The 14,675-nt window shown below is 43.5% G+C and overlaps 1 protein-coding gene across 1 annotated transcript in view; it reads left to right on the top strand.

Moving 5' to 3' along the window:
• Nucleotides 1-14,675, top strand: part of SORL1 (sortilin related receptor 1) — a 180,368-nt gene that overhangs the window by 123,560 nt on the left and 42,133 nt on the right. The window contains exons 25-31 of the mRNA XM_003819971.5: nucleotides 394-513; nucleotides 6,577-6,702; nucleotides 9,338-9,445; nucleotides 11,121-11,252; nucleotides 12,360-12,491; nucleotides 13,144-13,278; nucleotides 14,109-14,264. Of these exons, the coding sequence (XP_003820019.3) occupies nucleotides 394-513; nucleotides 6,577-6,702; nucleotides 9,338-9,445; nucleotides 11,121-11,252; nucleotides 12,360-12,491; nucleotides 13,144-13,278; nucleotides 14,109-14,264 (909 nt within the window). The remainder of the gene's footprint in view (nucleotides 1-393; nucleotides 514-6,576; nucleotides 6,703-9,337; nucleotides 9,446-11,120; nucleotides 11,253-12,359; nucleotides 12,492-13,143; nucleotides 13,279-14,108; nucleotides 14,265-14,675) is intronic.

The following is a 14,675-nucleotide window of genomic DNA, read 5'->3' on the forward strand; positions in this document are numbered from 1 at the left end:
CTGTGTCTGTAGGAGTCCTCTGTTTCTTGAAAGTTCTACTTCCTGGCCTCCTCTATCACTGCTTCCTAACCTTCTTCCCATCATAGCAAGCATAGAAAATAATATATGTGGAGAGCACTGGGATGAATGGACAAGGATGCTGTTGTCAAGAGGCAAGCAGCTCTAAGGGTCTGAGGGTCTCAGAATCTCAGCACACCTGTAACCCATTTGCGGCACACTGACTGAAAGCTGTTAAATGACCTTTTGTCCCTGGTAAAGTCTCTTCGTTCATGGTCTCTGTGGATCATTGGTGATCACGGGTCCATCTCCATCCTTTATGAGAGCTTTGACACCAGAGACAAAATTCTGAACAAGTTTTTGTCCTCACCTCTCTGTTTATGGTCTCACCTGCAGAAATGCACCAGTGCCGGAGTGACGAGTTCAACTGCAGTTCCGGCATGTGCATCCGCTCCTCCTGGGTATGTGACGGGGACAATGACTGCAGGGACTGGTCTGACGAAGCCAACTGTACCGGTCAGTACTTCCTGGACTCAGTTGACAGCACTCATCCGTTCATGCAGTGGTTAACATTATAGCTTTAAACGATCGGAAAATCTAGGCTCTGAGAATTAGCTTGGACCTTAGAAATCAGCGAGTTTCATGCTTCTCAAAGAGCTGGTCTTTGATGAGATAAGGAACCTGTGCCAGAATGTAAATCAACACCCTGCTTTCAACTGATTAAACAGTGTTCTGAGTGATATCGTTGATTTATGTTCTGGCTCAAGCTTCTTATTCATTCAGGACCAGTGTTAAACAGTTTTCAGACCAGCCCCTCGGCTGGAGTCCATACTTTGAGTAAGCACTGAACTAGCTCATGTTTTTTAAAATGGAGCATCAGGGGGTTCCCCAGACAATGAAAATGTAAACTGTGTTTGTACCCGTTTTGGGTAAGATTTTATTAAAAGTAAAGATGGAAACAACATGAATGTGCTAGGTGCTATAAGGTACGGGTAGTGTTCTCATTCTTTTGTTGGGTTCGCTTATGTTCATTACATTATTTTTATGAATGAGTGGATGAATGGTGGCCAGATATATTATGATGGGGCAGGGCAGACTGGGGGTGATAGGCAGTGGGTAGTGCAAGGAGTTGAGAAGCTTGTGGAGAAATGAAAACAAATTCCATTTTATAATCATCACTTTGTACCCCATTGTAATTTGTCCAAAAAACAAAAATTAAGGAATTTTTGTTCCAGATTTTATTACTCATTGAGTAAATTTGCTCTACAGCCTCCTTGAGAAGCTGTTATTCAGTTCTGTCTTGAACCCCTCTAGTGATTTTGGACTAGGGAGATAAAGATGTTTCCTTTAAACATTTCATGGTAAGGACAGATCTGTTTTTACACTCGGATAATTCAGACTTCATTGTGTAATTCATTGTTGAGTCAACTTCTCAATTATCTGAAGCCAGCTATTAATCTTGTGAATTATTGGACTTTTAAATCTCATGTCTTAACCTCCTCTGCCCCCAGAGTATCCCAGCACTTCCTACACTGCCCGGCGTCTGGCGGCTCAAAGCACGCCTACTAATTGGTAAAAGGAAATACAAAGAAGGTACATCTGTTATATCTCAGACCTAAGGATAAATAACTGTGCATTATGCTCTGGCTTAGACTTGCTTCCCCAAGGAGAGAGATGACCTCTTCTTTTACTCTATTGTATTCTCTGCAGTGTCCAGCACATAATAGAGTATGTGCTCAGAGAACCTTTGTGGATTGAGTAATTTTATGCAACTGCTTCCCTCCATTCCTTTTAGTTTGGAGGTGACCTCATATGGCCTTAAGGGAGTGAATAGATCTCTTCAAATGCCATATACATCACATGGGATATTCTGTGGTGTTACCAAATCCTGTTCGCTTGTAAAGTCCACCCATGTTCTTTCTGGCGCAGCCTCTGTGTCTGCACCTCTGCTTCTGAAAAGACTGCAGGAAAATGCTTCTCTCTGTATATTAAAGCATGGTCTGCAGAAGGAGGAAGAACCGAGGCCCATAAAGGAGCTGCCGTTGGCACAGGAAACACGTGAATGCTGTTTGGAAGCTTCGGGTTTGGATGGATACTTAGTTAATAGATTAGAAGGGTGCACTTGGACATTGCAGTTTGTAAATTGCAGTATGATTGAACATCTTGTTAACACAACTGCCTTACTCAAATTTGCATTTCAGCAGCGTGTGCCAGTCTTACAGAATGAATTGATAACTTCATTTCTATAGGCAAGCTTGTATAAACTCCCGGTTTTTTCTCTGATTTTCTTCCGGCAAGGCAAACTGGAGAAAACTTAAGAGTCCTTGCTGCTCAGCTGCAGCCTTGTTCCAAGGGCTGTTCTTCCAAGCCTTTCAAGGATGATCCACCTTCTCTGTCATCTCAAAATAGTTGGAGGTCAGATGTGAGCTCATGGTGATGTGTGGCATGACACCTCCTTTTCAGACCTACTAAATTAAGCTGCGTACAGTGCCAAAAGAAATAGGTCAAGGTAGCTGACCTCCGGTTGGCATCAGCTTGGATGCTCACTCTGCTGTGCGTCCTCTTTGCTTTTCTTTTCGCCACTTTTACTTTCCACGAGGCTGTTTTCTTTATTCACCTCAACCCACCGCTATTGTTTTTAAACGTGTACATCTGATCTCTGTGTGTTTTTTTAGGACAATTACCTGTAGACATTTTATTTGTATTCTTAACATCTTTCCTCTCTCCTAGATATATGGGGACTTTAGAATTTGATCCAAATCTCTGCCTACAGTTCCAGTACTAAAATACCTAGTATTTTAAACACTAAATATTTAGTATTTTAGTTTTATATTAAAAAATCCTAAACTTCACTGTTACTCTTTTTAAATAACCACACTTCTGCATAGGCACACAGGTATTACCAACTACCTCTGTGTCTTGTTGCTAATGCCTCCCACCAATGTACATCCTTCAGGGGTTTTGCAGCAGGAGTCTATGAGTGGCAAACTCTTTCAAGGTTTTGTTATTATAGACATATATTTAATCCTCAATCTTGAATTCAAATGGGTCTGGGTTTCTAGGCTTTTAGTAATTTTCCGTATTTTCATAGAATTCTTCCATTTCTTCCTGGCCTCTTTTGTGTTGATTTGAATTCTGCTCTTAGTTGTCTGTTCAAATAATAACAGACATTCTTTTCTTTCTAATTACCTTTAGGTTATATTGCTCTTAGTTTTACCTACCTAGGTGTGGAATTATTTTTACTTATCCTGCTTGAGACTTTGTTTTAAGATCTGAGAATTTTTCGAAAGACAACTCTGGGAAGTTACAGCTACTAACTCTTCAACTATACCTGTTGGCTACTTTCTCTGGTCTTGTCTTCAGCAGTTACTCTAAGCCATTCGTTGGACTGCCTCATTCTGTTGTTCTCTTCCCTCCTGTTTTTATATTTGCTGTCTCTTTATGACTCTGTGCTAGAATCTGAGCGACTTCTCTAGATTTATCTTCCAGTTCAACAATTCTCTTTTCAGCTAACTCTAATCTGCTGTTTCACATATACATGGAGCTGTTTTTTTTTTATTTCCATGAGTATACGTTTTGTATCTAGAATTTCTGTTTGGTTCTTTTTCAAATCTGCCTTTTATTTTTCAGTGTTCTTTTTTTAATACTTTATGTTTTTTCTTCTCTGTCATTAATCATTCAAATTGTGATGATAGTCATTTTTTTCCTCATGCACTTACTTTTTTTTTTTTTTTTTTTTTGAGACAGGGTTTTGTTTTGTCTCCCAGGCTGGAGGGTAGTGGCGCGATGACAGCTCACTGTAGCCTTGACCTCCTGGGCTCAATCCATCTTCCCACCTTAGCCTCTTGAGTAGCTGGGACTACAGACATGTGCCATCATGCCTGGCTAATTTTTGTATGTTTTGTAGAGATGGGGTTTTGCCATATTGCCCAGGCTGGTCTCGAACTCCTGGGTGCAAGTGATCCTCTTACCTTGTCCTCTCAAAGTGCTGGGATTACAGGTATGAGCTACTGCACCTGGTCCCCTTCTCATACACTTTTTTTTTTTTTTTTTTGAGACGGGGTCTCTGTCGCCCAGGCTAGAGTACAGTGGTGCGATCTTGGCTCACTGCATCCTCTGTCTCCCAGGTTCAAGCAATTCTCCTGCCTCAGCCTCACAAGTAGCTGGGACTACAGATGTGCGCCAGCAGGCCTGGCTAGTTTTGTGTTTTTAGTAGAGATGAGGTTTTACCATGTTGGCCAAGCTTGTCTCTAACTCCTGATCTCAAAGTGATCCACCCTCCTCGGCCTCCCAAAGTGCTGGGATTACAGGTGTGAGCTAACACGCCTCATGCGTTTCTTTATAGTCTAGTGCTTTGTAAGAAATAAGGCAGTACTTTCCCTGTTATAGTACTTATTTCATCCATTCTACTCTGCTCATGTTTGGTTAATGCTTTTAATCAGGCGTTCCAGCAGGTCTTGATGAATCAGGAAAGTTCTGCCTGAGTCAAAGATTAAGTTGTAGGATATTGACCTATATTAGAAACTGATGTTAGATTTCCACGATTGTTTACCACATGAACTTCACCATTCTTATAGTTACAATGAATCCTACCATGCAGAAGATTCTTTTTCTTCCCTAAATTCTTCAGTCTGGATTAAAGTCCATCTCTTCCATCCTTGTAATTAAAAAAAAAATTATGTATTAAGCATGCAGTATTTACCGGGCACTCAAAATCAGAGCTCGTAAGTTACTAAGAAGATAGAAAAATCTAGAAAAAGATAATGCGTTATGTATTCCAGCCATACCTGGCCACTTGAATGCAAACTGATTACTCTTTCTGAGCTCAGCTTCTGTGATAGAATCTGGAGATCTCAGCCATGCCTCCCAGAATTGTCCTTTGGAAACTTCACTAGCACTCTGAAATGGTTTTCAATTAAAAATGAAATGCAGAGGCTGAATAATAACTAGATTAGTATAGCAATCGGTTTAGGCAACTTTATATTTTATGAATGTGAGCAAGGTGTCGGCGAGGGATGTTTTGAAAGGCTGTCAGACTTGTGACACGAATAAATCAAAAGTATTCCAGGCGATGGCTGTTACTGGGGCAGAAACTCATGTAACATGCATGATACATTTATTCCTCTTATCAGAAATAAGTATAGTTTTTAAAGATGTTTAATGGATTCTGAGTGCCAAAGGTTGTAAATATTGAAACTTCTTATAGTTGTATATACATGCTGCCAAATACAGCCTTGGTCCTTGGAGAGATGGGAAGACATAGATAATGAGCCACCACTTGTTTTAAAGTGGTTTGAAAAATCAGGTTCTTTGGATTTCTGACCATTGCAAAAAATAGCCTCAAATGCAGTAAAATTCCTGAGGACATCATAAACCAATTTCCCCAGTCCTTGGGCAGCTTACTGCCAACTGTCTCAGTTGAATAGAAAACTATAGTTTGCTCTCAGCAACCCACTTCTGTGTGTTTTGTTTCTTTCTGTTGTGGTGTCATCCTCTCCACACAGTTAAACTAACAGAGAGTCCATCTATCTAGGTTCTATTATTTTATGCTGGTTGTAAACAAGGCCAGTCCTGGCTTGCATTCAGCAATGAACAGACACAAACAGCTTTCTGTTTCAGAGGAGGAAGAGGAAATCAGATGGAGAGGACCGTTAGGAGTGTTGGTTGGGTTGGAGGCACATATTACGCATTTGAACTAGTGTTTGACTGAGTTTTTGAGGTGGTTCTAAATGACTTCCAGGTGGCCTCAGCCCATGTGTGCAGTGGAGGCTGTTCATGTTTAACAGTGACTCTCTTTCACTAGCTTCTTTTTTGCTTCTAGTGATTATAGTGGACACCACATATTATTGGCTGGTAGTTGTTGCTCTCAACTCTACAGAAAGACAATTTCAGGTTCTTAGGCCTGCTTTCTTTGTGATTTTGGATGACTCTTTTATATTCCTCTGGCCTGAGGTTTTTCACATTTGAAATTGGATTTTTTTTTTTAAAGAATTGTAACATATGGCCTTCCAGAACTTAGCAGGGCCCTTAGGTTTCACTGTAAGGATGGTGAATTTGAGATCACCACACAGTGGCTGCACCAGGTCCAGGACTCCGTCTCCTGAGCACAGGCTGCCGCTCCTTATTTCTCAGCATCTGGATGAGTAAGAGGACTTAGGTGAGAAGGCAAACTACCAGGGTATAGCAGAAGAAGTGCAGGCTTGGGCCTTGGACTGCCTTGGTGTTACTACTTAATGATCTCTAATTTTCCTATTCTCTGTAAGCCTATTCTCATTTGTGAAAGGGGAATAATCCTTACCTCATAGGTTGTCGTGAAGAGCAAGTGATTTTTTAACGTGTGCATCTGTCCCTGGGCAATGGCCTGGGTCATGTTTATAAATCCATAGGCTCAAGTCCACTGAGGGAGCTGCCCAAGGTCAGCCCAAGTGCCCAATTCTCAGCCAAGGAGAAACCCAGATGCTCCCACAGTTCAGACCTTATTGCTACCTCGTGCAAACCTCTTTTCAGCCCACCCCCTTGGACAGTTGGCGGGGGATGGAGATGAGGGGTGTGCGACTGTGTCTCTCTTCTCTGTTACAGCCATCTATCACACCTGTGAGGCCTCCAACTTCCAGTGCCGAAACGGGCACTGCATCCCCCAGCGGTGGGCTTGTGACGGGGATACGGACTGCCAGGATGGTTCCGATGAGGATCCAGTCAACTGTGGTAAATGCAAATTCCCCAGCTCCCTCCCTGAGCCTCCCCAGTGTCTGCTGTTCAGGAAGAGAGGCAACAGAGAGCCAGGGGATGAAATGCTGTTCTCCTATGCCTGTATTTACACTCTGAAACCAAATAAGCCCATCTACTTTCTATGTTATATTGCCATATGATGTATCAGATTATATTATATAGTCTTAAGAGTTGCAGGCAAGCAGTTTGCCCCACACACAAACTATATAAAATGCTGCCACGTAAACAAAATATATAAAATGTTTTTTGAAACCAAATATGTTTAAGGTTCTCTATCCTTTTGCCAAACATTCCAAGTTTTCAGGGGATGTTAGTTGTCTACATGTTGTTATACATTCTACTCCTTAAGTGAAGATGTTTATGCAACTCTGTTTTTGTGTAGTAAGCATTTTCATGGAGGATGCATATTCACTTTATGCTACCATAACCTAGTTTACATGGTTGCTTCCTGGTTGGGTGTTTGAGGTTTTTAGATTTATACTGTTATGCTAGTACCACTATTCGTGTCCTTGGAAATGGCCTGATTTTTCTTTGAGATATTTTCTGAGAGGCGTTCTTCAGTATGGAGTTGTAAGGTGAAAGGTTCTGACCAGTTTTTGAGTCTCTCTGTTACCAAATTGGGTTTCCAAGGGATTACATCAAATGCGTCTCTACCGGTAAAACGTTGCATGTTTACCCAAGTCTCCTTGATATTAGATTTGTGTCTTTTTAGTTGCTTCCACTAATGTAATATGTGTGTTTGCCTCATGTAGTTTTGATTTATACCTCTTTTAAAATACTTTTTCTACCTAGTGACATTAACCATTTCTCCAAATAGTGGTGCTTGTTTACTGTTTCTGTTTGATATCCTTTGGCTAATTTCCCAGAAGTGATTACTTTTTACAGGATTAAAACACATTTTCATGCTTATACCTAATCCTCAAGGAACTATTCTACACAGAGCTCGGTTTGAAAAGGCTATCTATGACTGCCTTATTAGAAGTGATTTTGTTTTTTTTTTTTTGAGATAGGGTCTCACTCTGTTACCCAGGCTGGAGTATAGTAGTATGATTGTGGCTCACTGCAGCTTTGACCTCCTGGGCGCAAGGCATCTTCCTACTTCAGCCTCCTGAGTAGCTGGGACCACAGGGGTTGGCCACCACGCCCAGCTAATTTTTGTATTTTTTTGTAGAGATGAGGTTTTCGCCATATGGCTCAGGCTAGTCTCAAACTCCTGGGTTCAAGTGATCTGCCCACCTTGGCCTCCCAAAGTGCTGCGATTATAGGCACGAGCCACTGCGCCTGGCCAGAACTGATTTTCAAGTCCAATGCCTGGCAATAACTTTTTGCTCAGGAGAAAGGGTGACCTAGTACTAAAGATTCTGATCAAGATACCTTAGTTGTAGTTAATTTCCCCTGGAACTGTTGTGAAACCTCAGGCTCTTAGCATTTCTAGGCAAACTTTCTCCAAAACAACTTTGCTTTAGAATTCCTCCAGAATTAAGGTGGTGAGTGATTTAAAGAGCTTTATAAAACTAGGATTTCATACTCAAGATTCATATTGTGCTTTTTCTATTCATTGAAGCTTTTCTTTTTCTTCTAAAAAATATACTTAGATCAGGTATGGTGGCTCACGCCTGTAATCCCAGCACTTTAGGAGTCTGAGGCGGGAGGATGGCTTGAGCCCAGGAATTTGAGATCAGCCTGGGCAACATAGCAAGACCCCATCTCTACAAAAATACAAAAATTAGCCAGGCACAGTGGCGCACGCCTGTGGTCCCAGCTACTCAGGAGGCTGAGGTGGCAGGATTGCTTGAGCACGGGAGGTGGGGGCTGCAGTGAACTGTGATCGCGCCACTGCACTCCAGGTTGGGTGACAGAGCAAGACTCTGCCTTAAAAAAAAAAAAAAAAAGTATACACACACACACACACACACACACACACACACTTATCAAAATGGAAATGTTCAAAATGGAAAAGATACAAAAAGATATAATCTCTCAGGTGTAGGTTGATCTCCTCACCTGCCCAGTTCCCACTTTTTCCTAATAGGAAACCAAGTTGTATATTTTTTCAGAATATTTTTGTGCATATATGAACAAATTTAAGTATACTCTGTATTATTGTCCTATTTCATACCCGTAATGTTTAACTTTGCGTATTGTTTTGCACCTTGTTTTTTTCACAGAACTGTTTATCTAGGGCATAATTTTTATAGAGCACTTCTTGCATCTCTTTATAGCTGTCTGTGTTCCAGTGTACAGTAATTTATTAAACAGTCTGTTATTGATGGACTGTTTTCAATCTATTACACAGTTTTGCAATGCAACACTTGTACTTGTGGGCGGTTTTCAACCTATTACAAACAGTGTTGTAATGCAACCCTTGTACTTATATTAAGTACAAGGTTGTAAACTTTTATGTACATTATTTTTTCAGTTGTGAAGTAGAATACATTTCTACAAAAGTAGAATTACTGGGTCAAAGTGTGTATACATTTGTCATTTTGCTAGTTACAGCCAAATTGCCCTCCCCAGTGGTGGTACCAGTGTGTACTCCCGCCAGCATTGTGTGTGAGTGCCTGCCTGTTTCCTCCTCGTCATTCTTCTGTGTTGTTGAATTCTATTTCAGAGAAGAAGTGCAATGGATTCCGCTGCCCAAATGGCACTTGTGTCCCATCCAGCAAACATTGTGATGGTCTGCGTGATTGCTCTGATGGCTCCGATGAACAGCACTGCGGTGAGTTCATTCCTTGCCCCCAGGAAGCACTCAGGCCTAGTGATTATGAGTGAAGAGCGTATATTGACTAAATCCTTTCATTTCCTCAGTACCTGCTTGTGGTTAGCTTTTAACTGAGTTGATCCCTGAGTACTTGGCTAGGACTCCTGGAGGCTGATCGTGGCAGAGAGACAGGGTTTGGTTAAAGGAGAGCAGGAAGGAAGAAAGCAGGGTTGGGGGCGATGGTGGGATTAGATCGAACTTCAGTGAAAGTTATTGTTTAGTTGAAATATGTTCTATTAATTGACCAGTTGTTTTGAATCGGCCACTTATTTCTACTTGATTGGTTTTGTTAGTGTTGCTGAGTATCACTGGGGGTGGAGGTGGGGGGCATTTTTTGGCCAGGTGACCCTTTTTATCTTCAGTTTCCTTTAGCCCCAGAAAGATTGCCTTGGGTCACTGGTGCTCATCCTTGATTATATATTGGAATCACCTGGGGAGCTTTAAAACCACCTGGTGCCTGGACCTTACCCCCAGAGATTCTGATTTAATTAGCGTAGGTGTGGCTGGGACGTTGGGACATTTATGGTGCTCCTGGTGATTCTACTGTGCAGTCCGGGTTGAGAGCTAATGTTATCAGTGCAGGGAGTGGCAAACTGGCCTGTGGGCAAAATCCAGTCCCTAACCTGCTCTATTAAATGAAGTTTGATTTGCATACAGTAACTACTATTTGTTTACATATTGTATATGGCTGCTCTCATGCTGTAGTGGTGGACTTGAGCAGTTGTGACAGAGTCTGTATGACCTGAAAACCCTGCAATAGTTGCTTTCTAGTTGTGTTAGTTGGGGTTAGTTGGGGTTCTCCAGAGGAATAGGACCAATAGGATATGCATATGTATATATATAGATTTACTTTAAGGAACTATCATGCAATTTTGGAGGCTGGCAAGTCCCAAATTTGCTAGGTGAGCCAGCAGGCTGGAGACCCAGGGACACACTGAGGCTATATAGTTCAAGTCCAAAGGCCGTCAGGCTGCAAACCTTGGAGAGAGCCAGTTGCAGTTCAAGTACGAAGGTCTTGCTGTGTCCTCACATGGCCCTTTCTCTGTGTGGGCATTCCTGGTGTCTCTCTCTTCTCAAAGGACACGAATTCTTTTGAGTTTAGGCCCCATTCTTAAGGTTTCATTTAACCTCCATTACCTTTTTAAAGGCCCTATCTCCAAATACAGTCAAATTGGGGATCAGGGCTTCAACATACAAATTTTGGGGGAACACAGTGCATTCCATAATATTAGTTCCTTACAGAAAAATTTGCCTATCCCTGTATTAAAGAGTCAGTATCTATTAATCATGCTTGAGATCGGGGGTTTGATGCCAGACAGCTCTGGATTTCACTTTTGGCTTCATCTTCATCAGCTGTGTACTCTTGGCAAAATACTTAATGCTACTGCCCTTGTTTTCTCATTTTGAATTAGTGACAATAAAATCTCTCCTAATGTTGTCTTGAGGGTTTAATGATGCACTTTATGTCAAATGCTTTAGCTCTAGGCTTGGCAGAAAACAAGTGCTCAATAAATGGTGGCTTTTACTGTTGCTTCCTGAAGCCACATCTGTACTCGTGTGCACTTGCCCAGGGCTAGAGGGCCCAGCCAGCCGCAGTGCTCATGGCCTCTTCCCTTCTCTGGATCCCTTACAGAGCCCCTCTGTACGCACTTCATGGACTTTGTGTGTAAGAACCGCCAGCAGTGCCTGTTCCACTCCATGGTCTGTGACGGAATCATCCAGTGCCGCGACGGGTCTGATGAGGATGCGGCGTTTGCAGGATGCTGTGAGTTGGGGCAGGCAGGGGAGGTGACTCACGGTCACTAAAGAACTTGCATGGGGGTTTGGCCACCCTGGGGTTGTGTCTCTATTTAATAACTTACAGGTCTTGGTTGAGTGTCGAGGGTTTGACCACCCTGGAGTTGCACCTCTATTTAGCTTACATGTCTAGGTTGAGCATCCAAGCTTGCCTTTTCTGAGGAAGACTTTCTTTGGTTGCTTAAGGAATCCTGCTTTTCAGTTGTGGGTGTATGTATAAGGGGCAGGATGGCGAGTGACCAGGGTCTTGGCTCAAGGGTCGCTGAAAGTGAGAGGCCTTTCTTGCCAGCACTGTATCAGATGGCACTCCCAGCGTGCCGTAGCCCCTTACCCTGCTTCGATGATCCTGTCACAACTTGCCCCAGTTTGGACCTGTCTATTCATTTTGCTGCTTGAGCTTCACAGGAGCAGGGGCTTGTTTTGTGCATTGCTATGGCCCTATCCTAAAATAGTGCCCTCCTTGGAGCAGCTCTTATATTTGTTTCCTGGGACTGCTGTAGCAGAGTACCACAGACCAGATGGCTCAAACAACAGAAATTTATTTCTTGCAAGTCTGGAAGCTAGCAGTCCAAGATCAAGGTGTCGGCAGGGTTGGGTTCCTCCGAGGCCTCTCTCCCTGGCCTCATAGACGGCTGCCTGGCTGCCTTCTCCCTGGCTCTTCACACGGTCTTTCCTCTGTACACATCTGTGTCTAAATTTCCTCTTCTGTAAGGACACCAGGCCTATTAGATTCGGGCCACCCAGATCACCTCATTCTAACGTTTCCTCTTTCAAGCCCTTATCTCTAAATACAGTCCTCTTTCTGAGACACTAGAGGTTGGAACTTAAACACATGATTTTTGGGAGGATAAACTCAGCTCATAACACGACTCGGTAAAGATTCATGGAATGGATTAATTAACAAAGTGTGTGCTCTGTTTAGATTAGGTTTGGCTTTTGCTTTCAAGGCATGGTTTAGCCAGACAGTCCCTTGCCAGAACTCACTGCTGTTCCCCCTTGCTTCTGGGCAGCACTGCTGCTTCGACCCCTCAGCATGGAAGTTCCTGTACTTCATGGATGTTTGTTCCCTCTGTAGCCCAAGATCCTGAGTTCCACAAGGTATGTGACGAGTTCGGTTTCCAGTGTCAGAATGGAGTGTGCATCAGTTTGATTTGGAAGTGCGACGGGATGGATGATTGCGGCGATTATTCTGATGAAGCCAACTGCGGTAAGACGTCCAATCTGCCTCCTCGCATCCTAATCCTCTAGTTAACAGTGATGCCTGCAGTTACAGGGACACTCACCGGCAACCCCACTGCAGACTTGGCCTTCCCGTAACTCAGCAGCAGTTGCTGCCAGTTCCTGAATACTCATACGAGGAGTTGAGTCTTGAAGGGGGCAGCTGGCACCCAGCAGGTGCTAGGGAAAAGTTTATTTGATCTCCTTTCCTTTCTGCAGTTGGGAAGACCACATTATGTATAAGGAAGGTGGTAGATAAGGAATTATGGTAAATATTATGGAGTGACCTCCCCCTAAAAGTGACAGGCCACAATGTAATAGTTATTGTCATGATTGGATTACCATCAATAGTTGTTTTATTCCTTTGGTAAAATGTCAGAATTAAAATTCAGGTGATGGTTCTCAGGATATTGTAGTATAGATCAGAGGAACATGGGTTAGGGGCTGGGAAGATGGGGTTTTGTTTAGTTTGTAGGTGTATTTTTTGTTCCCCATTGGGTCCATGAAGCTGCCTTATCTCTTTATGGGTGGGAAGTGTGGGTTGCCCTGGAACTTGGGTCTGGAGGAGGATGCCCAGAGTTGGAGCCCTGTGTTCACACTGATGCAGGGAAAGCAACTGATGATGTGGTTGATCTCTGCAGAAAACCCCACAGAAGCCCCAAACTGCTCCCGCTACTTCCAGTTTCGGTGTGAGAATGGCCACTGCATCCCCAACAGATGGAAATGCGACAGGGAGAACGACTGTGGGGACTGGTCTGATGAGAAGGATTGTGGAGGTGAGAGGCCCCTGGGGCCTGGGTCAGCCCCACAACCAAGACACGCCAGAATAGTTCCACCAGCTATGCAGGATGTGCCTGGCTGATTCCGTGTTTTGGGGGGCATATTTTTGTGAGAGGAGTGACTCAAATTTTTTCTGTTCCTCTTTCTCATTTTGAAATAAGTGTGGTTGGTTTCTCCTATTTTCAGGCTATTTATTCCGTATTTGCAGGGCAGAGTGAGAAGTCTAGAGCCTTCCTACTCAAAGTGTGGTTTGCAACCAGTAGCATCTGCATCTCCTTGGAACTTGTTAGAAATGTAGAATCTCTGACCTCACCCCAGACCTACAGAGTCAGAATCTGCATGCTAATAAGCCCCCAGGTCCTGTGTGCTCCACAATGCATTTGAGGAGCACTCATGTGGAAGGCAGACTTGCCCCTTTCCTTTCTGGCATTCTCATCTCTGAACCAGGTCGTGGGGTAGTTGCGGTTGAATTAACTAGAACACAATGCTTTGCCTCAGTAGGAATTCTCTTAGCCACCCTGTGCCTCCTCAGCCACCTGTTTCTTTCACCAGCCCCTGCAAAAGCAAACTTATCTGAATATTAACCGAAATCAAATATAGTTAGTAAGGGAAATCTACTCCCCAAAAGGGAAAAGAATATTGCCTCTTCTGACAACCCATTATACATGATTTCTAGATTAGCCGCTGCTCAGAGCTGTGCCTGTCACTGGCCTCCCTCAGCAGGTACAGCTAAAACTGGGACATCCGCACTAGGTTTGGGACATATTTGGTCTAAGATCAAGCTGCTTCTAATGTTTTGGGTTTCCGTGCTTGGTGTTTTTCTCAGATTCACATATTCTTCCCTTCTCGACTCCTGGGCCCTCCACGTGTCTGCCCAATTACTACCGCTGCAGCAGTGGGACCTGCGTGATGGACACCTGGGTGTGCGACGGGTACCGAGATTGTGCAGATGGCTCTGACGAGGAAGCCTGCCCCTCGCTTGGTGAGTTCTGGCCCAGGTCCTCTCCTGTGGTACCTGCTATTGTGGAGAGGACCTTCTGGGGGTGCGCTCTGGGCACAGTCCAATCGAGCCCCATGCCCTGCTGTCTGGAACTCTGCTGTGTGGCCAGGTTGCCTGTTACTAATGGTGTACCTCCAGGGAAGGCTGATTTCTAGCGTTTTTTCCTGGATCATAGATGCATAGGAAATTGGAATGGGAGCATCTCATCCTCTATAACTGGCCTCTGACCTTCCTGCAAGATGCCAGCCACCCTGATTTCCACCCAGGCTGTGGTTATGCCATCTTTGCTGCCTTCTTAGTGGGAAAGTACAAATTGGAATTAATGTGGAACTTTTTGTGTGTGTATTAAACTCTGGGGAGAGAGCCCAATTCAGCTTGCTGGTTGGCCGGCCT

Source organism: Pan paniscus, chromosome 9, assembly GCF_029289425.2.
Source record: "Pan paniscus chromosome 9, NHGRI_mPanPan1-v2.0_pri, whole genome shotgun sequence".
NCBI lineage: Eukaryota > Metazoa > Chordata > Mammalia > Primates > Hominidae > Pan > Pan paniscus.